The sequence below is a fragment of the Thamnophis sirtalis genome, unplaced genomic scaffold, assembly GCF_051295495.1.
Source record: "Thamnophis sirtalis isolate CommonGarterSnake01/CBP01778 unplaced genomic scaffold, rThaSir2_p1.2 scaffold_5, whole genome shotgun sequence".
In the NCBI taxonomy this organism is placed as follows: Eukaryota; Metazoa; Chordata; class Lepidosauria; order Squamata; family Natricidae; genus Thamnophis; species Thamnophis sirtalis.
The window spans coordinates 54726859-54753360 of record NW_028261385.1 but is presented as its reverse complement, the minus strand read 5'-3'; the positions used below and the strand labels follow the sequence as shown (position 1 = coordinate 54753360).

General features: G+C 46.4%; 1 protein-coding gene across 1 annotated transcript; it reads left to right on the top strand.

The window, feature by feature from the left end:
• Positions 1–1038: 1038 nt before the first annotated feature.
• Positions 1039–25491, top strand: LOC148045374 (maestro heat-like repeat family member 5). The gene is made up of 22 exons (XM_087715090.1): positions 1039–1092; positions 3134–3241; positions 5212–5328; positions 5804–5926; positions 6481–6630; positions 7495–7614; positions 9402–9481; positions 10798–10933; positions 12268–12363; positions 12515–12619; positions 13137–13272; positions 14122–14228; positions 14553–14702; positions 15231–15385; positions 17363–17510; positions 17867–17968; positions 18360–18439; positions 18674–18811; positions 19490–19604; positions 23072–23215; positions 23784–23960; positions 25296–25491. The coding sequence occupies exons 1-22, from the start codon at positions 1039–1041 to the stop codon at positions 25449–25451; spliced, it is 2697 nt and encodes an 898-aa protein (XP_087571216.1). The 3' UTR covers positions 25452–25491.
• Positions 25492–26502: the final 1011 nt, after the last annotated feature.

Below are 26502 nucleotides of genomic sequence, written 5' to 3'. Positions count from 1 at the left end.
TCTCTCTCTCTCTCACACACACACACACACACACACACACACACACACACACACACACGCACACCGCCCTTCTTTCCTCTACATGAGCGAAACCCAAATCCTGCCACTGTCCTTCATCAGGCAGGGAAGAAATGGCGGAGACCCTCTCAGCTCTTGAGAGTTGCGCCCCTTCCTGGATCGGGAGGCTTTGTGCACAGTCACTCGTGCCCTCGTCCTTTCTCGCTTGGACTACTATAACGCTCTCTACATGGGGCTGCCCTTGAAGAGCACCCGGAAGCTTCAACTGGTCCAGAATGCGGCTCCGCGGATTATCATGGGGGCACCTAGGTGCTCCCATATTACACCCCTTTTAGGCAGACTGCACTGGTTGCCGCTTGTCTTACAGGTGCGATTCAGGGTACTAATTATGACCTTTAAAGCGCTCCATGGCTTAGGCTCAGGATACCTAGAGACCACCTACTGCCACCGGTAGCCTCCCACCGTCCATTGCGATCCCACAGAGTTGGCCTCCTCAGGGTGCCATCAGCCAGAGTGTCGGCTAGTGACCTCCAGGAGGAGAGTCTTCTCTGTGGAGCGCCTTTCCTCTGGAATGAGCTGCCCCCGGAGCTTCGTATAATCCCCGACCTCCAGTTCTTCCGACGCGCCCTAAAAAGTTGGCTTTTCCAGCAAGCCAACCTCTCCTGAACAAAACAAGATAAATTATTGATCACTGTTAATTTTAATTCAATTTTTTTTAAAAAAAATGTCATTGTCAATTTTAATTGGGTTTGGGATATTCTATTTAAAATTGTTTTAACTTTGGTATTATGTGTTTCTTTTAATGTTGTACGCCGCCCTGAGTCCTTGGGAGAAGGGCGGCATATAAATCTAATAAACCTAAACCTGAACCTCTTCCCTTCAAGAAGGCTCCTCCTGCCCAATTGCCCCTCGATCTCATCCTGTGTCTCCTTCCCAGAACTCTCGGATGAACATTTCCAATATTTATGGGCAAGAAAGCGGTGGTTCAAATGCAGACAGAAGAAAGAAATATTGGACTCGATGGAGGAGGCAGAAATTTTGGATACCATCTTGGAACATCTTCATCCTCTCCAGGTAAGCAGGGGTCACTGGGGTCCCGGAAGTCCTTTGTGGAGAGATTGCGGAAGCCACTGCTGCCACGATGGAGATAACTGACCCCCAAAGTAGACAAAGGTGGTTCTGGAGAAGTGGCTGTACGATGGGGCCCTTGGTGGGAGGAGCATGGAAGGACCATGGAATGATCGCCTCAACCATTTCAGACTTCTCCTGAACATCAGGACAATGCGATCCTTAGAGTCTGTCACCAGCCCTGGAACGCTCCCAATCCATGGAGAAAACCCAAAGAAGGTGGAGATTTTTGCATATCTGGGATCCCACCTCCAAGGCAAAGGTCTTCTGACCCAGGCTTCCTTAAAAAGCAAGAAGTAGAGTCTTGGTCACAACTGTGAATTCCTTTCATTGAGAGTCAGCCAGGCTTGGCAAACAGTCTTTCAGAGGAATATTTATCTACACGAACCTTATCTCGCTTGGAGAGCTGCCAGATAATCAGTTTCCAAACACAGGGCAAGGCAACACTTGGCACGGAGTCTCTTATAGTCACAAACAGAACTTCCCACTCTTGAAACAGCCAACCAACTGAATGCCTAAGCCCTCGTCTGAGCTTCCCTCAGTCCCCAGGACTGACCCATATTCTTCTCCAACCTTCTCATTGTCCCACCCTATTGCCAGCTCCACTGGAGGGCCACAACAAAAGGGAACATTAATGGCAAGGTGCAAGCAAGGATGAGTGCAGTCTGGATGCATTGGCAAGAACTCACTGATGTGTTACTGGACACACAGATGCCAACCCGTCTTGAATCTAAGATCTACAAGAGAACCATCCTCCTGTTGCACTGTATGGCCCTGAATGCTGGGCAGCAACAGGAGGGAGCAAAGTCTCTCTCCATGCCATGGAAATGCAAATGATCCCTTGGATATCGGGCACCTCCCTTTCTGACCACATCACACATGACACCATTTGACCACATTTTGGTGTGGCACCAATTACAGAGAAGATGAGAGAAGTCTGACTCTGCTGATAAGGACACGTCCCGAGAGCAGCACCTTCCACTGTGGCCAAGGCTGCCAACAAACTAGAAGTCAGTGACTGGTGACCTTGTGGGCATCCAAAATAAGGATGGCAAGAGGCCATCAACAAAAATATGGAAGCTGCAGGCCTTCTCCCAGGTGATGCAGGTGACAGAGCTAAGTGGCCCTCAATGATCCAAAACTGGACCCTGCACCTGTGGGAATACGCTAGGAAGAAGAAGATGGGGCCCTTGGTGCTCCCTGGACTTGGTTCTTTAGTTACACAGATTTCATGACGCAACTACATCATCAGTGCTGGTGAGTGTGATGTTTGCTCCCTGCTTATTTGGGGCAAGCTACTGTGTATAAACAGAGAGCAAACTTCACTCCCCTCTAGTTCTGATTATGTTTTCTAGTTGGGCCATGAAATATCTGCAAGAAAACCCTTCTTCTCCTCCACTCTGAAAACCTTGTACTCCCTTGTACTACTGACAATGTTCCCTATGTGAGGGATGCCCGAATTAATCATGAGCCTCAACCCAACCTTCAAAAGAAATCCAGTTATTTATTAGGAGCTTCATATCCATCCCATCCAAATGGAGCCAACTCTGACCTCACTTTTTTGCGTGCTAGCTCTGACCCTGTTTCCCCCTCCCCCAAGGTGGGTCATCAGTCGACGAAGCAATTTCACAGGTTGTAGATGTTGATAAATCAAGGACTACCAACCTCTGGAGACTGGTTGCTTCCTGGCCATTCCAATCGGAGGAAAAAAATCCAGACACTTCATCTCACCATTTGTGGCAGAGCTTTTCCTTCTGTTCCTCTCAAAAGCTCTCTTGGCTCCAGCTGATGCAATCCGGATGGTCCTTCTTAGGGGCTTCGTGTCTGTCCCAGCTAGAAAAGTCGAATCAATGATCCGATGCACCCTGAGGCAGAAGGGAGACCAACCCTCCCCTTGGAAACACAGAAAAACCTCTTCCTTCCTCTGCTCCTTCACTTCCTCACAACTTCTTTTTTGTTGTCCTTGTTGTCGTTGTTGTCAAAGCAGATTCCTGCAGACCACAAAGTCACCAGGGGGAAAATGAGTGGATGGCAGCCCATCAGCCAGAAGCTTTCAAGGCAACAAAGCACTTCCTACTTCTTGTCTAAAGAGAAGGTAAATATGCTGAGCTTTTCCCCTTTTAGGGCGCCAGTTGTCTTAGACAAAGGTCAGAAGAGGACAACTTGCTTATCTCCATCAATTTTTATCTCTTTTCCTCTTCTGTGCTTTGAAATCTAGGGTAGAGTTCCAATCCATCCATCTCCCCTTTCCATATTCCGCTCTTGCCATTGCCAACCCCGCTCACTTTGTTGTCAGTATCCACAGTTTTCTTATCTCTTTGCTCATTTTGTCCTTCCATCTTTCAAATTCTGTCCTTCACTTTCTTCATTTGCTAAACATCCTCAGTTTCTCCATCAGATTTTTCTGTTTTGTATTCCATATTCTCCAATCTCTTCAATTCTCTCTGTCACAACTAATAGATTTTGAATTTCAAACATAATCATTTGCAATATTACAGTTTCTTTTTTTCTGCTGGGCCATTCTTTCAATTTTTCAGATACTGCCACTGTAGGGTTCAAGGCTATTTTAATAAACTTCAAACAGGTTCATTTATTATCTTTATAGATATATTAGTTTGATAATATGATATTTTATATAAACAATATATGGAGATTATGAGAGGAGGTTTAAAAGCTTTATCTAGAATATGTTATAAAGATGTATTGCGATTGGATGATTTTAGGATGATTTAATGGAATATTATCATATAATCCTATTCTAGATTTTGAATATTATATATAAAAGGACGTAAAAACAATTATAGTCAAATTAATGTTGAGATATAATAATTGCAATATACATGAATATAGGTGAATTTAAAATATGTGATTTGATATGAAAAGCAGGTGATGACTATGGAAGAGATGCATGGAAGTACCGTAACCAACTGACACACTTTCTACAATTTGTAATGGAAGATGGCTTTTTTATTTTTATTTTTGTGTTTGTTTGTCCTTGTTCAGAAACAAATAAAAATTGTTTAAAAAAAGAGGACAAATTCCTGTAGCCAACTCTACACTGCCCACTAGTCACGGCCAACTGGCTGTGGGTTAATTCAACAATTCAAATGTTTTCCAATAATGTTAAAAGTCATTTTAACGTTTGTCGTTTCATTTTGTCTCTCCTTTGGCATCCTTTCTTTGATGCTTATGCATCCTTTCTTTGATGCTTCGATATTAGACAGACAAATGAATATTAGAATTACAGACTTGGAAGGGGGCCTTGGAGATCTTCTAGTCCAACCCCTTGCTCAAGCAGAAAACCCTTTACCATTTCAGGCAAATGGTTGTCCAATCTCAACTTAAAAGCCTCAAGTGATGCAGCACCTACAACCTCTGGAGGCAAACTGTTCTACTGGTTAATTGTTCTCACTGTTAGAAAGTTCCTCCTTAGTTCTAGGTTGGTTCTCTCCTTGATTAGTCACAGACTAACATAATAAGAGAGTTGGAAGGGACCTCGGAGGTCTTCTAGTCCAACTTTCTGCTCAAGGAGGAAACCCTATACCCTTTAAGGCAAATGTTGTCCAATCTCTTCTTAAAAATCTCTAGTGAAGAAGCACCCACAACTTCTGGAGGCAAACTGTTCCAGTCATTAATTGTCTTCATTGTTAGGAAGTTCCTCCTTAGTTCTCCTTGATTAGTCACAGAATTACATAATAAGGGAGTTGGAAGGGACCTCGGAGATCTTCTACTAAGATCTTCCACTAAGAAGTTTCTACTTAGTTCTAGGTTGGTTCTCTCCTTGATAAGTTTCCATCCGTTGCTTCTCGTCCTGACTTCTGGTCCCTTGGAGAATAGGTTGACTCCCACTTCTTTGCGGCCACCCTGAGATATTGGAACACTGCTATTAGTGCAACTCTTGTTCCCTACTGAGTGGGCCATGGCGGGTAAGCCATGCTTAGTTGGAAATGGCCCTGTGCTTGACCACACTTGCTCCTTTTCTGATCATCCTTTGTCCTGTTCTTCCTTTTCCTGGATGATGGGTGGAGCTCCCTCAGACTCACAAACTCTTTTTCCAACCTTCAGATAAACCTGTACAAATATTATGGCTTCAAATTGAGGAATACCAAGCAGAAGGACCTTGTAAAAGATCACCTCAAGAAGCTTCTGGCAATCTCACTTGAAGACGAGACAGACAGAGAGGTGAGTGGGAGTGGGCTTCCTGTGGGGGCTGAGACCTGCAACTTTGTGGGGTCCTTGGTGCTCTCTGAGCTTGGTTACAAGAAATGTAAACCTTTTGCGACCCAACTCATTTCATCAGTTCTAGAAGGGAACAGGATTTGAAGAGGGGAGGTGAAGGGAGGAGAAGAGAATAGGAGAGGAGAAGGAGTGGGCGGAGGAAGGAGGAGGGGAGGAGAGGAAGAAAAGGAAGGAGGGGAGGAGGAGGAGAACTGTGGGGTTTTTGGAGTAGGAGGAAGAAGTCTGTGGGGTCCTTGGTGCTCTGTGTGCTTGATTGCTTTCTTGCAGACATTTTATTACCCAGTTAGGTAATTTCATCAGTGGTAGAAGGGCCTGGGGCTTGCAAAGAGGAGGAGGAGGAGGAGGAGGAGGAGGAGGAAGAGGATGATTAAAAAAAGAAAATGCAAATATCCTAATTCACAAGCATTGCTTTGCCTAGGGAATCTCGGAGAGCATCCACCTAGCTGCACACCATCATCTTCCCGAAATTCTCTTGGTTCTCAGGGAGGTCGGTAACATCGCACAGCCCAAGAGACCATCTCTCTTGGAAGACTCCCATGAGGTAAGACAAGGGATGGGGTTCCAAGGTCCAAAACTCAGTAGAGAAGAAGGCTGGGGGATTCTGGGAAGGAAAGTCCTAGATGTTTAGAAGGATGGATGCTCCAGGCGATCTGGTCTCTTCAGGCTAGTCATAGATCTCAAAGACCTGAGACCAGCGCTGAGATTGTAGGTGGGGCTGGAAATTCTCCACCTCCATCTCCTGGAGGACCATTTTATAAGTCTAGAGAAGATCATGAATTGTCCAACAAACGTCTCAAGTAGACTCAAAGGTGCTTTTTCAAAGGGCTTGGACTTTGTTTGTCCTTGAAGACATTTCGCTTCTCATGCAGGAAGCTTCTTCTGTTTTGACCAAAGTCAGAACTGAAGAAGCCTCTTGGATGAGAAGCGAAACCTCTTCAAGGAAAAAAAGAAGTCCAATTGCCTTTGGAAAAAGCCCCTTTGGGACAACCATGACCTGGATGACTAAGAATCTCCATCTGTTTCCATCCATGGCTTCTTGTCTTGTCTTCTGGTGCTTTGGAAGAGAGTTTGACCCCCTCGTTTTTGTCCTGGCAGGACCCACAATATGTGTCTGACAGAAGGATTAGGACAACATTAATCCTCTGCTATGGACAAGCAGCCCAGGGAGCCTCCCCTGAAGACCTGGGTGATTTCATCCAACCCATCGTGTCCGAAATGCTTGTCCAGTACTCCACTATGAACAAGGTAGGCTGGTTTCCACTGGAATTTCTCTGGATTTCAGTTGATGGTGAAAAAATATAAGAAACGTCTGTAAAAACCAACCAAGCTCAGGGAGCACCAAGGGCTCCACAGTTCAACCCTGAGCTACAAATATCCCCTTTTGGTGAACAAGGACAACCTGACTGCAGTTCTTAGAGGTTGCTGGGGAGAATCTAGTTTAAAACAAGTGACCTCCAGCTCCCAGTTATGCCTCCCATTCAGATCTGCTTCCTGTTCCAATTGCCCTGGAGATGATGAAATGCTAGGGGTTTCTTTATCTATGGTCATATCACATTCATTACACTCAAGGCAGCGCATTATCCTCTTTCTTCCTTTTCACACAACCACAACAACCCTGTGATGTGTGTTGGATTGAAAGAGAAGAACTGGGCCAGATGTGGACTCACCCAGCTGGCTCTCATGCTGAAGGTGGGACTAGAACTCACAGTCTCCTGGTGATTGGCTCAGACAGTTGACTTTCATGGCTATAGTGGGACTAGAACTCTCCATCTCTTGGTGATTGGCCCAAAGTCTTTCAGCTGCCTCTCATGCCTAAGGCGGGACTAGAACTCTCCATCTCTTGGTGATTGGCCCTAAGTCTTTCAGCTGCCTCTCAGGCCTAAGGCGGGACTAGAACTCTCCATCTCTTGGTGATTGGCCCTAAGTCTCTCAGCTGCCTCTCATGCCTAAGGCGGGACTAGAATCCAGAATGTCCAGGGGGTATTTTGATTGGGAGCCCCCCGGAGTTCAAGAAAAAACTGTCAGCTATGTAAAGGTTGAAATAAATAGATGCACCCTCTTCCCTCTGGTGTCTTCTCACCTCACCCTCTTCCCATTTGGGTTTCCCAGGACGAAGGCCTGAAGAAAGCCTTCATGAGGTCCATCATCATGGTCACCAAAGCGGCTGCCCTCAGCAGGAGGCAAGACCTCCATCTGCCCCAGAAACAGGAATTGGTCACCAAGATCATCGTAAGTGGGGACGGGGGGCAGGTGCTCCTGGCGCATTTAAGTTTGAAAGAGAATTTGAACTGAATTTAGTTCTAATCAATTGGGCCCCAAACGATTCTGTTGCTAAGTGGGACAGCTGTTAACTGAATTCTGCCCCATTGTATGACTTCTCTTTCCACCGTTGTTAGCTGAATCACTGCCGTTAAATTAGTCACACGGTTGTTAAGTGAATTTGGCAACTCCTTTGTTTTTATTATTAGTATTTATTTTTATATCCATAGACAGACAGACAGACAGACAGACAGACAGACAGACAGACTGACTGACTGACTGACTGACAGAAAAATAGATGATGATGATGATGATGATAGATAGATAGATAGATGATAGATAGATAGATAGATAGATAGATAGATAGATAGATAGATAGATAGATAGATAGAGTTCTGACCCCCTCCTCCATCCAGTAACGAATGCCAAGACAAATTTAAATGGAATGTACTTTATTAGCAAGACACCAAAACCTCGGTGGCTGAAAGCCAAGCATAACAACAGATAAGGACCTTGGCAGCAACTCAGACAAGCCTCGGCAGCAATCCAGCCTGCCAATCTAGTTACAAAAGTTCTCCAACTTTTAATCAATGCGTTAACTTCTGCAAGAGGGTCGTGTGTACAAGCAGTCCTTTTTATAGTCCGGAGAGGAGCCTATAGTCTGGAGAGGAGTGCAATTACCTCCTGTAACTGCGCAACTGTTCCTGGCGCCTAGTAGCTCTTCAGTGCCAAGCATCCAGGAACAACTCACTGCTGACCTCAGGCTCACTCTCCCTTGTTTCCTCCCCACTGGTCCAAGGCTCAGGCGCCTGGTGGCCAATCAGCTTCTCTATGCCCTGCTTGGAGTTGGAACCCTGTCCAGGGTCCTCCACATCCTCCAGAGCCGACTCATCGGGCCCCTCGCTGTCAGAGTCTGGTGGCAGCTCCAACGGCTCCAGCTGGGTCACAACAGATAGATAGATAGATAGATAGATAGATAGATAGATAGATAGATAGATAGATAGATAGATAGATAGATAGATAGATAGATAGATAGATAGATAGATAGATAGATATGGATGGTGAGCGAGAGAGAAAGAGAGAGAGACAGACAGATAGACAAATATTTAATATATAAAGTAGAATGAAAAATAGAAATGGGAAATTAGGGGAAGAAAAAAAATGCATTGAAACTTTCTAGAAGAAACTACACAGCCAATGTCCAGAATGGCAGAGGGTGGAAGTGTATAACATTAAGAGCGGTGGATTTAATTCCCAGAATTCTCTGGCCTTTAGGGGTCCTGAGAGTTGAAGTTCACAGGTCGTAGTGAAGCCCTAGTTACACATCCCTGACTTAAACCATGGTCAGGAGACACTGCAAACTGCCATCAATGCAGGCTGGTTCCCAAGCGACCAAAATATGATCCTATGATCCCTGAGGAAGAAGAGCCTCTCAGAACTTCAAATCTGGGTCATAAGTAGTCCTTGGGTGTTAGAATTAGAAGAACAAAGTTGGAAGAGACCTTGGAGGTCCTCTAGTCCAGCCAGGAAACCCTATACCACTTCAGACAAATGGCTATTTGGAAATGAAAATTTCCCCTTAGTTCTAAGAGGGATCCTGCAGAGATCCGTCATAATTTTAAATGGTGGCTAAGTGACCAGTTGTAAGTTGAGGACTTCCCATGTCAACCAGGAAAGGCGTAGAGATGGGAATAGTGCCAGCTGGATGGTGGCCACATCTCAGGAGCTTTCTTACACGTCTTTCCTTCTCCTTTCAGGAAGTCATTGAAGATGAGCCCCTGATACCCTTGTCTGTCACAATTCTCCATCAAGCCATTGTCACCATCACCTGCATGAGGTATGTACCTGCACCACCCTCATCTTTCCCCCAGCTGAGGAGGAACTTGGAGTTGCACCAAGTGATGGGATTTCCGTGGAAAGTCCCCGTGCTCTAGAGCATGGGGGGTGGGTCAAACTCCATTTCATTGAGGAACACATCAGGGTTCTGGTGGGTGGGTGGATTGATGGTTCGATGGATGGAGAGAGAGAGGGAGGGAGGGGGAGGGAAGGATAGATAGATAGATAGATCCAGGAGAGCAGGAGTTCAAACTCCATTTCATTGATTTGCTGGAAGAAATGTCCTTCTGGTTTCGGCTCCAAGTGAGGAATAAGACATTGGAGACATGGAGGCTGCTTGGAAAGATGGTTTTAATGGTGGACAGGAGCACATGGCTTGAGTCCTGAACAGAAAAGGTGATAACGTGCTTCAATGTTGGTGGAGAAGAAGAGAAGGGCTGAGGGAGGGGCTTGCTAGGCTTTTTATAACCTGTTCAGTCCCACCTCTGTTTCCTGTTCCTGTGTAACAAATGTATTCTGATTGGTTGTCAGACTCCCATGGGGCCATGCAGGGGCACCTCTCTAGGCTGCGTTTTGAATCCAGATTTGGTTGAGTTCTCAGATGCCATTGGGTGAATTGGGTAAAGGGCCAGTATCATCATGCCTTAATCCCATCACTTGGAGCTGAAGGGGAGGATTCTTTATTATGTAAAGGGAGTAGCTTGGTCATCTTAATGGCCCATTGATAAAGGGGGTGGGGGCAGGAAGCTGCAGGGAGCTATTCTCTCTTCCTTTTCACATCCAGGGAAATATTCTGACTTTTCAATATTTCCTAGGATATTTCATTTTTCTGGGAGAGGGCGGGGTGATAACTTTCCATAGGAGGACACATCAGGGCTGTGGTGGGTGGGTGGGTGGAAGGATGGATGGATGGATGGATGGATGGATGGATGGATGGATGGATGGATGGATGGATGGAGAGGGATGGATGGATGGATGGATGGATGGATGGATGGATGGATGGATAGATAGATAGATAGATAGATAGATAGATAGATAGATAGATAGATAGATAGATAGATAGATAGATAGATAGATAGATAGATAGATAGAAGATTCTTTACACTGAGAACAATCAATCAGTGGAAGGGTTTGCTTCCAGATGTTGTGTGCTCTCCATCACTCGAGGTTTTCAGAAAAAGAGAGGACAAGCATCTGACTGGGATGGTTTAAGGACCATTAAGCAAGAGTTGGAGTAGAAGACATCCAAGGTCCCTTTTAGCCCCCTGAGTCTAGGATCTCCTCACACCTCCCTCCTCTTTTCTTGTCTTTAATCAGCCGTATGAAGCCCTCCTTGAACTCTGAGGTGAGGTCTGAAGTGGTCAACCAAAGCATCCGGAAGGTGTTTTCATTGCCAGCTCTCAAAGTAGCCACAATGAAAACAGATAGCCAACCCCCATCATCTCACTCTCAGGTGAGCAGTCCAGATGGAGCAAAGCAATAGGGGATCCACCTGGAAACAAGGATGCAGTGAACAGGATTCCTGATCTCCTCAACAGCCCTGGATCCATCCCTCGAGCCAAAGGTCCCCTTGGCTTGTCCCTTCCTCTTTGGTCTTGAAAGTCTGCTTCCCCTTCTCGTTCTACGTTTCTGGATCCCAGGAGTCCCTATTTTGAAGCCCTAAACATTTCCAGGGGTTTTTCCTCCCCATCATTTCTCTCTTCCTCCACTTCTCTTTTATCTTCTGGTTGAAGGATCTTCTCAAGATCAATTCCCATCTCCTCCCTTTGCCCCACAACAAAAGAAGGGCCATGGTGGGGCAGAGCAACCATGGTCTGCAGGCACTAGCTATGATTCCTAGCAGAGGTGGGTTCCTACCAGTTTGCACCAGTTCGGTAGAACTGGTTCGTCAAATCCACTGAAACGTTTAGAAGAGGTTCCACCATTGGACCCAGAAAGCAGGCCACACCTACAGAAGAGGTTCCAAAAAATTTTGAAATCCAACACTGACACACACACACACACACACACACAGAAAGAGAAAGAAAGGAAGAAATAAATAAAGAAAAAAAGAAAGAAAAAGTGAGAGAGATGAAAGAAAAAAGGAAAAGGGGACAGAGAGACAAAAGGAAGGAGAGAGAGAAAGAGAGAGAGAGAGAGAGAGAGAGAGAAAACACCTGGTCAGCAAGCTACTTCCACCAGGTCACATGGCTGGCAAGCCACTCCCACAAAGGAGGCCACACCCACAGAGTAGGTTCGAAAATTTTTTGAAACCCACCACTGATTCCTAGGTAGTCTCAGATAACCCTCAGAATTCACATGCTTAGCAACCGAATCAGATTTATGATAGTCGGAGTATTATAGGGTCACATGACACCCCTACTGTGACCTTCTGACTAGTAAATAGGGAAGTTGGATTCACTTAACAACTGTGTGACCAACTTAACAACCAAAGTGATACATTTAACCCCTGTGGCAAGAAAGTTCATAAAATGGGGGCAAAATTCACTAATGTCTCACTTAGCAATGGAAATTTTGGTCTCAATTGTGGTCGTAAGATGAGGACTGCTTGTATTTGAATCTCCCAGAACTGTTAAGGAAGAAAAAACGGCCCTGCAAGGTCAGCCACTCCATTTACTGCAGACCTCTGGACTTCAACTCCCAGAATTCCATGGCTGGCTCAGGAAGGTTGGGAGCTGCAGTGCCCCAGTCATAAAGGGGACATCACCTCTGGATTTCTGCCTCTTTCAGGAGCCGTTCCTTCCTTAACGCCCCTCATTCCTTCTGACATTTTCTCCTTTTTTTTAGGATTTCTATCATCAAATAGCCACTGCCTGCAACAACATGCTGACCGGATTGCTGTCTGAAGCTCCCAATTTGGATGCCCTGCAGGAGATCCTGATGGTAAAGAGAGATCTTTCTTGGGGTGGGTCGCCCGGTCAGCCAGATGTTCAGGCTGGATTTGGCCCTTCTGTCCCCCTGTGGAGTCTGTGGCTCTTCCAACTGGGAATGACCCATTCCTCCTTTCCTCCCTCTCCTTCGTTTCCCCTGGCAGCACACAAATCCCTGGATCGATTCTCCCAAGAGCCACGAGAGATGGAGGGCCCTCAAGGCCATCAAGCACCTCTTCAAGTTCGTTTTAGAAAATGTCAATTTCGATGTAAGTCTCCCTTTGGGATGAGAAGCAAAATGTTTTCAAAGAAAGGAAACCCCCCAAGAAAGTCCAGCTGCCTTTTGGGAAAAGCACCTTTGGGATGTGACCAGGAGGATACAAGGAGTCCTGCTTGAGCAGAGGATTGGAGGAGAAGACCTCCACGGTTCCTTCCAGCCACTGCGGTTCTGTCATGCTGTGATACTGAGATTCTGTAATTCTCAGGTTCTGTGATTCAAAGATTCTGAAATTCTGAAATTCTCAGGTTCTGTGATTCAAAGATTCTGAGATTCTAAAATTCTCAGGTTCTGTGATTCAAAGATTCTGAGATTCTGTAATTCTCAGGTTCTGTGATTCAAAGATTCTTATATTCAAATATTTGATAATTCTATGATTCTATCATTCTGTGTATCTAAGATTCTGTGGTTCTGTGGTTCTTATTCCCTGATTTCAGCCGGCTGAAAGCTTCATGAGCCCCCTCCCCTTCTCTCTCCTCTTTCCCCTCCTTTCCCCTTCCTTTCTTTAGACCACAGGTGACTTTTCTTTGCTGGGACAACTGGTGGCTTTGCTGGCCCTGCACATTGGCGACAGCAGACCAGAAATTGGCCGGATATCCGCAGAGGTTGCCTACCACCTGCACCACCTCCTCATGAGCAAAATGGGTGAGAACTTTGGACTCCAAGGGTTGACTTGCTGCAAGAAGACCAGGGATGCTCCCTGCCCAGGAGAGCATTGGGTGGCACAGTCTGTGGCTTAGCCAAGAAACGTTGGGTCGTTGGGCTTGGCAGAGATGCCTGGAATTGGCAGTTGATATTGGCATTTTTCAGGGCCAGGGGTCCTTTTAAGAAGGCGATTCTCACGTTGTGAGTCAGCTAGGGAGGAGGAAGAGGAGGGGGGAGAGAGAAGGAACGATGAAGAGAGGGGCAGGGAGCAAGGAGGGGGAGGAGAGGGAGAAAGGAAGACAGGGAGGAGAAGGAGGAGGAAGAGGAGCAGCAAGTGGAGGAGGAGATGAGAAGGGAGGGAAGAGAGAGGAAGAGAGGGAGAGGAAGATGAGGAAGGGGAGGAGGAGGAGGGAGTGGGGGAGGAAATCAAGAGGGAAGGGAAGAGGAGGTAATGAGAAAGTAGCGAAGAGAGAGGGAAAAGAGTTAGAGGAGGAGGAAGAGGAGGAGAAGGACAGCGGGGTCCTTGGTGCTCTCTGAGCTTGGTGGTTTTCTTCTTGACATTTCATGACCCAACTAGGTAACGTCATCAGTACTTGAAGGGAGGGATCTTTTCTCTGTGCTTCCATAAGTATTGATGGTCATCCCCCCTGATGATGTTCCCTAGTTGGGCAATGAAACACCTGCAAGGAAACCCCCCCAGGTCAGAGAGCACCAGGGACCCCTCAGGTCGACCCTGAGCTCCAGATCTTCTCTTCTCTTGCTATGATTAAAATGACCATCAGACGAAGGAAGTTCCCAGGTTCCGAAGGCCAAAATCTGACCTTGCGGTTTCTTCCCCTCCCTCCCAAGCAAAAGAAATGGACAAGAAACAGAAGAACATTGTACATTTGCAGAGGGAGGAATTCCTTGTTTCGGGCTCTGGGATCTTCCACAACAACATCTCCAAAATGGCGAAGGTATGTTTTGGATCAGCCTTTGGCCTGGCTTCCTTTTCCTCCTCCTCCTGACCCGGAGAGCCTCAAAGGAGTCAATCTCACAGTGGGGATGGCATTCTCCCAAGATTGGGCTTTGGGTACCCCTCCCCCCAATGCCTAGGAGGAAGAAAGGGTAGCTGCCATGTTGGCTTCTTTGACTCCATCCGAATCCCACCTGATGGAGGACATGGAATAAGGCTGCATCTCTACACGATGTGCTGTCCCCCAATCTGGGTCAAAGTCTCAAGAGAAGGGCGTCAAAGCTCAAGGCATCTCTGCATGGTCTCCTTTCCTTCTCTCCGATAGGCTTTTGGGAAGCATCTCAGCCCATTGCAGCTAACGCAGCTGCTCTTGGAAACCCTGGGGGCTTTGACACACGTGGACATCTCACACTCTGCGGGGCTGCTCCTCAACGCCATCCTATTGGAGTTTGGTGATGAGGAGGAAATGAAGGAAGTAAGGACATTGCAGGGTTTGGAGCAAAAGGGATGTAGGAGATTTTGTAGAAAACAAAGATGAGAATGGCTGAGACCTTTTTGGCTCAGTGATGACACTTCTTCTGGTTTTAAGAAGGCTAAGGCTGGATAGGAGGCCACTGAGCGATCCTAGGGCTGTTGAGAAAGTTGTCCAAACCTCCCAGAAGAAGGTAAGGGCAAAACAAAGGAGCCATTTTTTTCATGAAAAATAACATTTGGTGAGCCAATGTGGCAGTGGTGAAGGCTCCAGATGTTTTTATGGCTTTGTCAGCCGCCTTGAGTCGTCATGTGCGAATAGGCGGCAATATAAATCTCCTAAAATATACCAATAAATAAAATATCACAGGCAGCTGGACAAATCAGGAGTTTTTTTAAAAAAAACGTAGGGCAAACTTTGACATTGTGGGGGCCAATTTATTTTCCCCAATGAGTGGAAGTTATCATCCCTACTGCATCTCCAATGGAGACCAACACTGAATCTCATCCTCCAATCTCTCTTTTGCCATAGCTACCCATGATCTTGAAGGAGATCTACCAGCGTCTCCCGAATATTACCCACCCAGCAACCAAAGCCCTCGCCCTCAAGGCCGTATGTCACTTGGCCTCCAAGAGGGTCAACCAAGTTGTGGACATATTGCTGGAATCCTCCGTTGGCTGTGATGGGTAAGAAGAACTTCAAGGAGATGGGCATCCTGTTGTCTTGGATTCCTCAGAGTCTCTCAATCCTTTACAATGGGGTGAATCCCTGTTGCCTTTGAAGCCCTATATGTCCTACGACCCGGGTATCTGCGAGACTGTCTTCTGCCACATACCTCCCTCAGACCAATAAGATCGCACAAGTGAACCTTCTCTGGGTGCCGTCAGCGGGACAATGCCAGCTGGTGGCGCCTAGGAGTAGGGCCTTTTCTGTTGCCGCTCCGGCCCTATGGCATGAGCTGCTCCCTGAGATCTGGGCCCTGCCCACTCTCATGGCCTTTCGCAAAGCCATTAAAACCTGGCTTTTCCGGCAGGCTTGGGGCTGTTGACCCCATGATTGAGGTCCAGCCCCCTCCTGATTGGGTGTTTGTTGAGTTTCCCTTTTTAACCTTGTTGTGCCCAATTGTTTTTAATAATTCTTTTTAATTTTTTTCATTTCTGTAAGCCGCCCGGAGTCCTTCGGGATTGGGCGGCATAGAAATTTAATAAATGAAATGAAATGAAATGAGCTCAGGTGGCGGAAGAGGGTGGAAGTTGGTTCTCTAAGCTTCTGCGTTGGTTTCCAAATGTTTTGTTACCAGGCAAGGTAACATCTTCAATGGAGTTTAAGGAACGCTAGTGCTGATGATCTTCTGCCTGTAAGGGCTTGGTGTGGTCAGTAGGTCTTGTGATGGAAAGGTCACATCAGGTGTGGGTTGTCTCAGGTCAGGGTCATATCAAGTGAGGGTCTTCTGATGGGTCTTCTGATGGACCAGGTGAGAGTCATATCAAGTGAGGGTCTTGTGATGGGGAGATCACCTCATATTGAGGGTTATGTCAGGTGAGGAACTTGTAATGGGTCTTCTGATGGACCAGGCGAGAGTCATATCAAGTGAGGGTCTTGTGATGGGGAGGTCACCACAAATTGAGGGTTATGCAGGTGGGGATCTTGTGATGGGTCTTGTGATGTGGAGGTCATGTCAGGTGTGGACCATATCAAGTGAGGATCTTGTGATGGGTCTTCTGATGGACCAGGCGAGAGTCATATCAAGTGAGGGTCTTGTGATGTGGAGATTGAGGGTTATGTCAGGTGGGGATCTTGTGATGGGTCTTGTGATGTGGAAGTCATGTCAGGTGAGAGTCATATCAAGTGAGGGCCTTGTGATGGGGAGATCACCTCAGATTGAGGGTCATGTCAGGTGAGGATCTTCTGATGGGTCTTCTGATGGACCAGGTGAGGGTCATATCAAGGGAAGGTCTTGTGATGGAGAGGTCATGTCAGGTGTGGATCATATCAAGTGAGGGTCTTGTGATGGGGAGGTCACCTCAGATTGAGGGTCGTGTCAGGTGGGGATCTTGTAATGGGTCTTGTGATGGGGAGGTCAGTAAAGGTCGTGTCAGGTAAGGGTCTTGATGGATGTTTTGATGGGCCATGGGTGTGTCACAGATGAAGTCTTCTTGTGGGAGGTCACATCAGATGAGGGTCGAGATGGGAATGAACTTTGAAAGATATTTTATGACTTTTCTTGTCACATTCGTTAAATGAATCACTGCAGTTGTCAAGAGGGAAACATGGTCGTTAAGTGAATCTGACTATTCAATGTGCTTATTAGAAGGTCACAAAATGTGATCACTTGACTTTGGGATGGTCATAAATTTGAACCAGTTGTCCAGGAGTCTGAATTTTGGTCAGATGATCCTAAGGATGCTGGAAAGTGTGAAAACTGGGAATAAGTCACTTTTTTCAATGACGTTGTTTCTTTGAATGGCTCCTGGAGAAATGGTTGTAAGTCGAGAACTACCTGTGTATATATATTTTTCTGGCATGAGAGCCATTCATTTGGACTTCGGTTTTCCAATCCTTCCTTCTGTTTGGGGGTGGGGGGTCATCTCTCTGGCTGGCCGTCTCTTCCGAAATGGGGAAAGGATCTGATTCCCTCCCAATCGGTTTCTCCCCCTCCGCAGAAATGCCAGGGAGATTTGGGAGGCGCTGGCTGAAGACCCTTATGCCAATCTGAAGATCATGAAGCCCCTCATGAAAAGGCTGGAAGACCAAGACCCCAGCACCGATGCCCTCTCAAGGAGGAATAGCAAGTCCTTCATGCCCATTGCTGTAAGCCCTCCACTGGTGGCTCTCTTTCCCTTGGATCTAGAGGTGGGGAACACCTAAGGGAAGGGGAGAGGGAGGCAGTGGGAAAACTGCTGGGGCTAAAATTGGAGCGTCATTTGGCATAAGCCCCTCCTCCTTTTTAGGTGGAGGCAGATGTTTCTCTTCCTGGGCTCAATGAGAATGTATCTGTCGAACAAAACTCCTCATTGGCAACAGAAAGGGCATCTGGCCAGTAAACCCTCAGCTCCGTTCAGTTGGCCAGAGTCCACCCTGCAAGGGATTCTGGGGAAGAGGAAGAAGGTGATGAATCTAAGTAAACTGGGGAGCCCAAGGTGACTCTCCCTTCATTCCATTTCTAGGCCACCAATGCCCTCTCTTTCCTCCTGTCCCTCCCGAACGCTGCTGAGCTCCTCCCCAACAAATTCTCCAACCTGCTCCTCGCCCTGGTCACGCAGCTGTACTGTAGATCTCACAGACTGGGCCTCCTCCGAATTCCATCTGCCAGTCAATACCGACTGGCGACCACGCGGAGGAGAGCCTTTTCTGTTGCTGCTCCGACCCTATGGAATGAGCTCCCCATGGAGATCCGCACCCTCACCACTATCCAGACCTTCCGCGCAGCCCTCAAGATCTGGCTCTCCCAGCAGGCCTGGGGATAGGTTCCTAATTACCCGCCCGAGTGTTTGACTGTTTGACTGTTGAATGAAAGTTGGGTTTTATTATTTTTCTGTTGTTCACATATTGTTTTATTTTGACCTTGCACCTCCCCTCCCTTGTCGTTGTAAGCCGCCCTGAGTCCCCTCAGGGAAAAGGGCGGCATATAAATCCCAATAAATACAAATACAAATAAAATTCCTCCTGGGAGCCAGCAAGAGTGGATCCGGGAGGTCCAGCAGAGTCATGGACCGTTCAGAACAGATCAACCTCTTGAAGTAAGGAAATCTCCTGGGACCAATCTGGATCCAACTGGATATAACTGAAAGGGGAAGAAATAAAGGGAGGCTGATTTGCTATTGTGTTTTGTGGTTGTTGCACAAGCCGCCAAGTGAAAGCTGGAGCTCTCCTGAGGGCAGCGGGAGGCCGGTTGGGGTCAGGGGAAGCATGGCCTTTGCAGGGGGCATCAGCTGAAGCATTGGCACCGACTCTTCTCCCTTCCTTTGATTTAGCACGGCAGTGGAGGCGATCAAAAACCTCATCCTGTCTGCCGGATACAATGAGGAGTATGAAGATTTGACGACGCTGGGATGCTGGAAGATGCTCTTGAGCCCAGATAGTCTGTTTGAGGCCATTTTCCACCTGGTCCGGTAAGAACTTCAGAGTCCAAAGAACTTGGCCTTGAGTGGCAGTGGGTGAGAGAGGGAGGGGAGGGCTGAGGGAGAAGAGGAAGAAGAGGCAGAGAGAGAGAAAGTGAGGGAGAGGGGGAAGAGGGAGGGAAGGGGGAGGGAGAGAGAAAGAGAGGAAGAGGGAGGGTTAGATAGAGGAAAAGGAGAGAGGAAGGGAGAAAGAGAGTGAAAGAGAGAGGAAGGGTGGTCAGAAGGAGAGGACGAAGAAGAGGCACAGAGAGAAAGAGAAAGAAAGGGTGGTTGAGTGGGAGGAAATATAGAGAGAGGGAAGGGGAGATAGAGGAGAGGAAGGGAAGGGAGAGAGCGAAAGAGAGGGAGGCGGAGGGGGAGAGATAGGGAGACAAAGAAAGGAGAGGGAGAGAGGAAGAGGAGGGAAGAAGAAAAAGACAGAGAAAGAGAGGGAGTGTCAGAGGGAGACAGAAGGAGAGAGAGAATGAGATGTAGAGGGAGGGACGGAAGGAGAGGGAGGAGGAGGGAGAGAAAGACAGAAAAAGAGAGGGAGGGTGAGAAATTCTGTAAATGGACTAATTCATTGAGTAATTCATTTATCCATAATTCAGATAATCATTTCTCTAGCTTGGTGATTTTCTCCTCACTCACCAGCAGATCTTATCTGATTTCTCCCTATTTGATCTTTAGGAAACTCTTTGCATACAATAAAGTGGAGATGAAGATGATGTTCAGACATGCCAACACCTACCTGCACCATCCCGACTTAAGGGAGAAGACAATTGGCATGGTGTTCTTCTCGGAGGTGAGGATGCACCACAACATTGTGGAACTCCAGGAAAGTTGTGCAGGATTCAGGGGGACTTTATGATTAGGAAGTTGAAGTTGTGGGGGCTCCATCACTGGAGGCTTTGAAGAAGAGACTGGACAGCTGTTTGTCTGACATAGTAGATGGTCTCCTGCTTGGTCAAGGGGTTGGACTAGAAGACTTCCAAGGTCTCCTCTTACTCTGTTAATCGATGGAATTGGAGAGAAGGAGGGAGGGAGGGAGGGAGGGAGGAAGATTCAATGACCCCAAATTCCGTTTCCTCTTTGCATTATAGACAGTTTTGTATTGCCATTCTGTAGTCTTCGACATAAGACCGTCATAGAACCTCCACTGGTCACTAAGTGATCGCAGAAACCCTCAAGCCAATGCCGTGGTCATAAACTTAGGATAAACCAGATATTTCAGTGATTTTCTTCTACAGGTTGTCCTTGACTTATGACCACAACTGAGCCACAACTGAGCGACTTATGACCACAACTGAGCCACAAATTTCTGTTGCTCAGTCCCTAAGCAGGTTTTGTCCCATTTTACCACTTCCTTTGCCACAGTTGTTAAGTGAATTGCTGCCGTTGTTAAGTTAGTCACACGGTTAAGTGAATCTGGTTTCCCCATTGACTTGGCTTATCAGGCGGTCACAAAACGGATCACGTAACCTCAAAACACTGCGACCGTTAGCATGTGAAGCTGACATCACAAAGATACGATTTCTTCTCTCCCTCGTAACTTTCTCCAGTCCTTCCTTCCTTCCTTCCTTCCTTCCTTCCTTCCTTCCTTCCTTCCTTCCTTCCTTCCTTCCTCTCCCTCTCCTCACTTTCCCTCTCCTTTTCCCTCTTCCTCTACTCAATAATCAATTTTAAGGAGTATTAAGGGGTGATATAGTCTATATATCAACAGATTCATATATTATAAGAAAACAATAAGGGGGGGGGATTAAAAAAACAACCACCCTACTCCTTAATCTTAATCTCTTGAGCTGTTTTGGAATAAAAATACCTTCCTCCAAGATCAGGAATCTGTTAAGCCACTCGCGACTCCTGCAGCTTCTCGCTTATTGCATGTGTTGAAGTTCTTTTAACCCAAACCAAAGATGCCTTTTAAAAAACAGGTTTACATCACATTCTTATGCATGCCAGTTCTGTGTGTGAGGTAATTTAAGGTGGTTCTGACAAGTGTCGTCGGCATCTTCATATTCGGTCGCATGGGCAGCAAGCCACTCCCATCTGGTCACATGGGCGGCAAGCCACTCCCACAAAGGAGGCCACACCCACAGAGTAGGTTCGAACAATTTTTGAAACCCACCACTGCTATGGTCGTGCCAAACCAACCTTCTCTTCAGTCTTCCCTACAGGAAATCTTCGGTTTACAAAAGTCTTTCCAGAAACCCCTCCGGATGCCAGATCCAGCTGCTCTTCATGGAGCTCTCCATTCAAGCAGCCATTCGTCCTGGCAGCTAGCCCCACACCCTCTGTTCTTTAATCTTTTTATTGATGGAATTTTTTTCAAACGCTTCTTACTTTTTAAACTGGACTGGATTTTTTCTTCTTCTACTACTTTCTTTCTTTTTCTTTTTTCAATTCTCTAGTGCATATTCTTTTTAAAAACTTTTCTTTTTCTCCTGAAGTTTGGAATATAAAGAGGGGAGTAAAAGTAGAAGAAAAGAAGTTACACTGCCACTTAGAGGCTTGGAGGCTTGGAAACATTGTTTTTCTTTTTTTTTCTTTGCACATTTGATTTACATTTCAAGGTCTCTGAGCTTCTTTATTGAAAATGATAGACAGATGAGCAGGGACGTGCAGTCACTAGAGGCAAGGGAGGCAGAGCCTCCCCAGTCTCCTGAGAGAAAGGAAAGAGTTTTAAATATTTTTGCTTCTCGCCGCTGCCGCGCTCTGCCGCCTCGCCCCTCACCTCCTCCGTCCCCGCTGACATTCTTGGGAGCAGGTCGGGTGGCTGGCTGGCTGGGATGAGAAGAGCGGTTTGTCTTTGTGCCGGCCAGCCGGCCGGCCAAGCAGGAAACAGGTCGGGTGGGGGTGAGTGCTGGCTGGCTGGGGAGGGACTCACCGCTCTTGCCTCACCAACGGTATCCTTCACCGCACGTCACTGCAGATGAGCATGGATTGTTTATACAGGTGCTCCTCCGGGGTACTATCAGTAAAAAGAAAGCCTTGAAAGATAGAAGAATTGCAGTGAACTTGTTTGGAACTTAATCAAAAAGCCTTGGATTCTATATAGTGGCAGTGTATACTATCTGGAGGAATGTTGCAACACGAAAAAGAAAAGAAAGAGAATGCAGAATATTGAACAAAGAACAGAAGAATTGAAGAAAAAGATGAACAAAGAGATAAGAAAATTGGTGATATTGACAGGAGATTGAGGTTGGAAAAGACAAGAGTGGAATATTGTTATGGGAGATTGATAGATCAGATTTCCAAAATATAGAAGAAAAAAGGAAAAAAATTGGGCAGCTCTAATGTTAGAAATTTTGGCAGAAGCATCGGTAATAACCAAAGTGAAGTTGATGCAAGGAACAGACGAGGGGTTTCAAGTCTTTACAAGATATGCAATGAAAAACAAGTTGCCAAGAGAAGTCCATATAAGATCTACCAAGAAAGCAATTAGAACACAAATACTACAAATGGCAAGAGATATAAGATTTCACAACTATTGGAAGGATACAGGATGATGTAATGAAGTGCTATAATAAAAACTAATTTAGTTAGAATATTACGCATAAAATGAATAATAGTTATAGTCAAATAAATGATTAATAATGAAATTCTATATAAATTGTAAGTGAGGACTATGGAGAGGATGCATGAAAGTTTTGTAACCACAGATCAATAATTTTATATAGAATACAATGTAAAGATGTAATATTACTGGATGGTTTTAGGATGATGTAATGAAATGTCATAATATAAATCTATTCTAAATTTAGAATATCTCACATAAAGAAGTAATAATAACTATAGCCAAATAAATGTTAAATAATTATAATAATTGTATACATATATATTAGATTGATAATATGAGATTCTATATAAATTGTAAGTGAAGACTATGGTGAGGAGGCACAGGAGTTTTGTGACCAATTGACATACTGTATGTGACTGGAGGGTGGTTTTATGTTATATGTTTATTTTGTTTGTTTAAAAATTAAAAAAAAGAAAAAAAGAAAAAAAAAGAAACACTGTGACCGTCATAAATACGGACCGTCAAGTACCCAATTTTTGATCAGGTGACTGTGATCAATGGTCATGAGTCTGAAAAATGGAGTTGTCCCTTTTATCAGTGCCATGGTGACTTTCCGCCATCACTATATGAGGACTGTCTTTTCTTTTCCTCTCCCCATAATGGCTGAATGTGGCATCTCTTCATAGAGGCTCTGAGGAAAGTTCTCTTCCTTTGCTTGGTTAATAATCCATCACTCCACTCTTCTTCCCCAGCTTCTCTCTCACCCGGAGCTTGGACACTTGTTCATCATGAAGGACATCCTCAGGGTCCTCCAAAAATGGATGGCTGAGCCATATCCCCTCATCCAAATATTTGCTGTTCGTGGTCTGGGGTATCTTCTCCAGCACCCCTTTGAGGTAAGAGATGGGGGGTAGGAAGGGAGGGACTTTCAAGGGAGCAGCAGGTGTGACCTCACTCTCTAGGAATTCTACAAGGTTAGGAAGGGTAGAAGGAGGAGAAGAAGACAACCACCAGAAAGAGGATGCCCTCAGCTACAGTGGCCTCTCTTCTACAAAGATGGAGGCATCCCTGGAAGATCTGAAGGATCAATTTGGAGACAGATCCTCTTGGAGGACATCCAAAGCAGAACAAGAAGCAATGGATGGAAACCAATGAAGGAGAGAAGCAACCTAGAACTAAGGAGAAATTTCCTGACAATAAGGACAATTAACCAGTGGAACGACTTGCCTCCAGAAGTTGTGGGTGCTCCAATACTGGAGGCTTTCAAGAAGAGACTGGACAACCATTTGTCCAGAATAGTGTAGGGTCTCCTGCTTGAGCAGGGGGTTGGACTAGATGACCTCCAAGTTCCTTTTCAACCCTGTTATTCTATGTTCTGTGGGCTTCTCTGTGTTTGTCATTCCTAGACTCAGAGAACTCCAGTGACCATGTTTAATCGTTCCCTCTTTTCCCTCCTTCCTGCAGAATACGATGTTAGAGCCGGTGCTAGTCCCTGTGGTCAACTGTGCTTGTCACCCAGACAAGTCTGTAGCAAAAGAATCACTCCGGACGCTTCAGTTCCTTTTCCGGCATCTGAATGCTCAAACCTATGGATGGAAAGCTGTCAACCTTATTCCGGTCCTGGGGAATTATTTTGCTGATGTACGTCAACCAAATCACAACAAACTAATCCACCACCCCCTCTCTCTCTTCCTCTCCCACCCTCCCTCCCTTCTCTCTTTTTCTTCCACAAAGATCGCCTGGGTACCATCTGAAGAATTCTAATTTTATCAAAAAGTCTTAGAAATAGTTCAGCAACAACTGTGTTGTTCTCATCTAAAAGAGTGTGTGAGCTTGCAGATTATCATTGAGCCCTTCCAGAGAGCTGGAGAAGTGCCAGATGAGGTGGAAGAGAATGAAGGTTGCCACTCTCTTCAGCTTCACCAAACCACCATCAATCACCCTCCATATTTATTAAAAATCCCGATTGGTGTTGCTTGATCTCAGACACTTTAAGGTGTGTGGATTTCAACTCTGCTGGCCTGAGAAGGTTGAAGTCCCCACATCTGAAAGCTGCTCAGATTGGGAAACTCTGGTCTCCATCAGTATTTCTCCCTCTTGGCAACTTGGAGAGGTGAGGACTTCAATTCCCAGAATTCTCCAGCCAGCATACTGGAGTTGGAGTCCTCACATCTGAAAGCTGCAAAGATGGGAACCCCTCGATCACACCATAGAGGTTGGTCTGCAAGCCTTTTACACCCATGGCCAACCATTGGCATGGCCTTGTCTAGAGAAACAGTTGCCAGACTCCCCTTGCTTTGTCTCGTGAGTGGGAAACTGAGGCAGATCAGATGAAGAGGATGGGAGTTACGAAGGCTTTTATTGTAGGTTTAGTGGATCCCTCCCTGCCTTTCTCTTTAAGGAAACAAAGGAGAATCAAATGTGAGACGTTTTCTCGCCTGAAATTTCTGCTCTCAGATTTTGCTCAGCTGACTGTTAGAATTAGAATAAGAATAAGTTTATTTATAGGCCGCCCTTTTCCCTGAGGGGACTCAGGGCGGCTAACAACTTATATGGGAGGGATACATACAATAACATATAACATAACACATAATTAAAAGAATAAACAACATTCATTCAGCATTCGGGTGGGGGCGAATTATAATCTTTACCCCCAGGCCTGACGGGATAGCCAGCTCTTGAGGGCTGCGTGGAAGTTCTGAAGGGTGGTGAGGGTACGAATCTCCACAGGGAGATCGTTCCAAAGGGTCAGAGCTGCTACAGAAAAGGCTCTCCTCCGCGTAGTGGCCAGCCGGCACTGGCTGGCAGATGGCACTCGGAGGAGGCCTAATCTATGAGATCTAATAGGTCTCGAGGAGGTAATTGGCAGGAGGCGGTCTCTCAAGTGTGTGTTGCAGTTTGTTCTTCTAGGTTCTCACAACACCTCCCACTTCCTAAATGCTATTGGAGGGACTGACACATTTCTCTTCCTTGTAGGAGGACACCGAGTTGCGCAACACCTCCATCACCCTTTTTGGCCTGGTCTTAAAAGGGGTCAAGAGGGCAGAGGGGAATCTGACCAAATCCATCCTGCACAACCTGATTCCTCTCATAATCCAGTTGGCTAATAGTTGGACCCGAGAGGTGAGTTGAAGGGCGGGGTCAACTAAGTTCCTGCTCTCTTCATGCTCCCTTCTCCATGAGACCACGCTGTACCCCCATCTTTACTCAGAGCAATGTGGTTGCATCATGTGGACCCTCTGGAAAAGGCAAAGAAATTCTGCAAACCTGAAGTTGTGAGGTCCTTGGTGCTCTCTGAACCTGGTTGTTTTCTAGCAGGCCGTTCCGGACCCAACTAGGTGACAGCATCAGTAGGTTGGAGGGGAGGGTTTGATCTCTGCTTAATGCTGGATCATTTTGATGTGGGTGTAGGTTTTCTGTTGGGTCATTCTTGGATTAGGGGGTTGTTTTCTTCTTGATGGTTTCCCTGGTACCAATATAATATGATCAGGGTTGAATTGTGGGGAACTCTGGTCTTCGGGGGGCCCCTTGCCCTGCCATAGCTTCCTCCTGGGGTGGCTCATCCCCTTTCCCACCCCTGAGCAAGGAGGAGGCTGGGCTTTCTCTGCAGAAGATGGACAACCTCAGAACCGGCTCCTCTGACGCCTCCTTTCCTCCCTTGGCCCAGATCTCCAGGAACACCCTGATCTCCTGCATCTCCTTTATGAAGTGGGAGGAGGTTCCAGAGACTTTGTTTGACTACGAGATTTACACCAGTCTCCAGAGCATGTATTCCAGCATCTGCTCGGAGGTGGTAAGTAGGAGCCTAGCTGGTTCCTTTTCTTCCGGATTAGAGTATAATATATTTTCTTTTTCTCCTGCCTTTCTTCTTTAGATAAATCATTCAAGATGGTGGACGTCCCTAATGCTTCTCCTCCCCCTCCCCATCCTCTAATTTCCTTCCCAACAACCCTGGGAGGTGGGCTGCCCTGAGGGAGAGGGACTGGACCAAAGTCACCCAGCCAGCTTTCATGCCTAAGGGCAGGACTAGAACTCCCCAAGTCATCCAGGAGGCTTTCATGAGAAAGGTGGGACTAGAACTCACAGGCTCCTGATTTGTTTGCCTGATGCCTCAACCACTAGACTAAACTGGCTAGAGGGATTCTTCTTGGGTTGTTGCTCCCTTGGGAACACCAGAGGTTCC

Excerpts from the sequence above, each read along its gene's own strand:
- LOC148045374 (XM_087715090.1), top strand. The coding sequence starts at position 1,039 with ATGGAGGAGGCAGAAATTTTGGATACCATCTTGGAACATCTTCATCCT. Across the intron at positions 5,927-6,480 it reads TCTTGGAAGACTCCCATGAG|GACCCACAATATGTGTCTGA; the intron begins GTAAGACAAGGG and ends TTGTCCTGGCAG. Across the intron at positions 14,703-15,230 it reads ATGAGGAGGAAATGAAGGAA|CTACCCATGATCTTGAAGGA; the intron begins GTAAGGACATTG and ends CTTTTGCCATAG.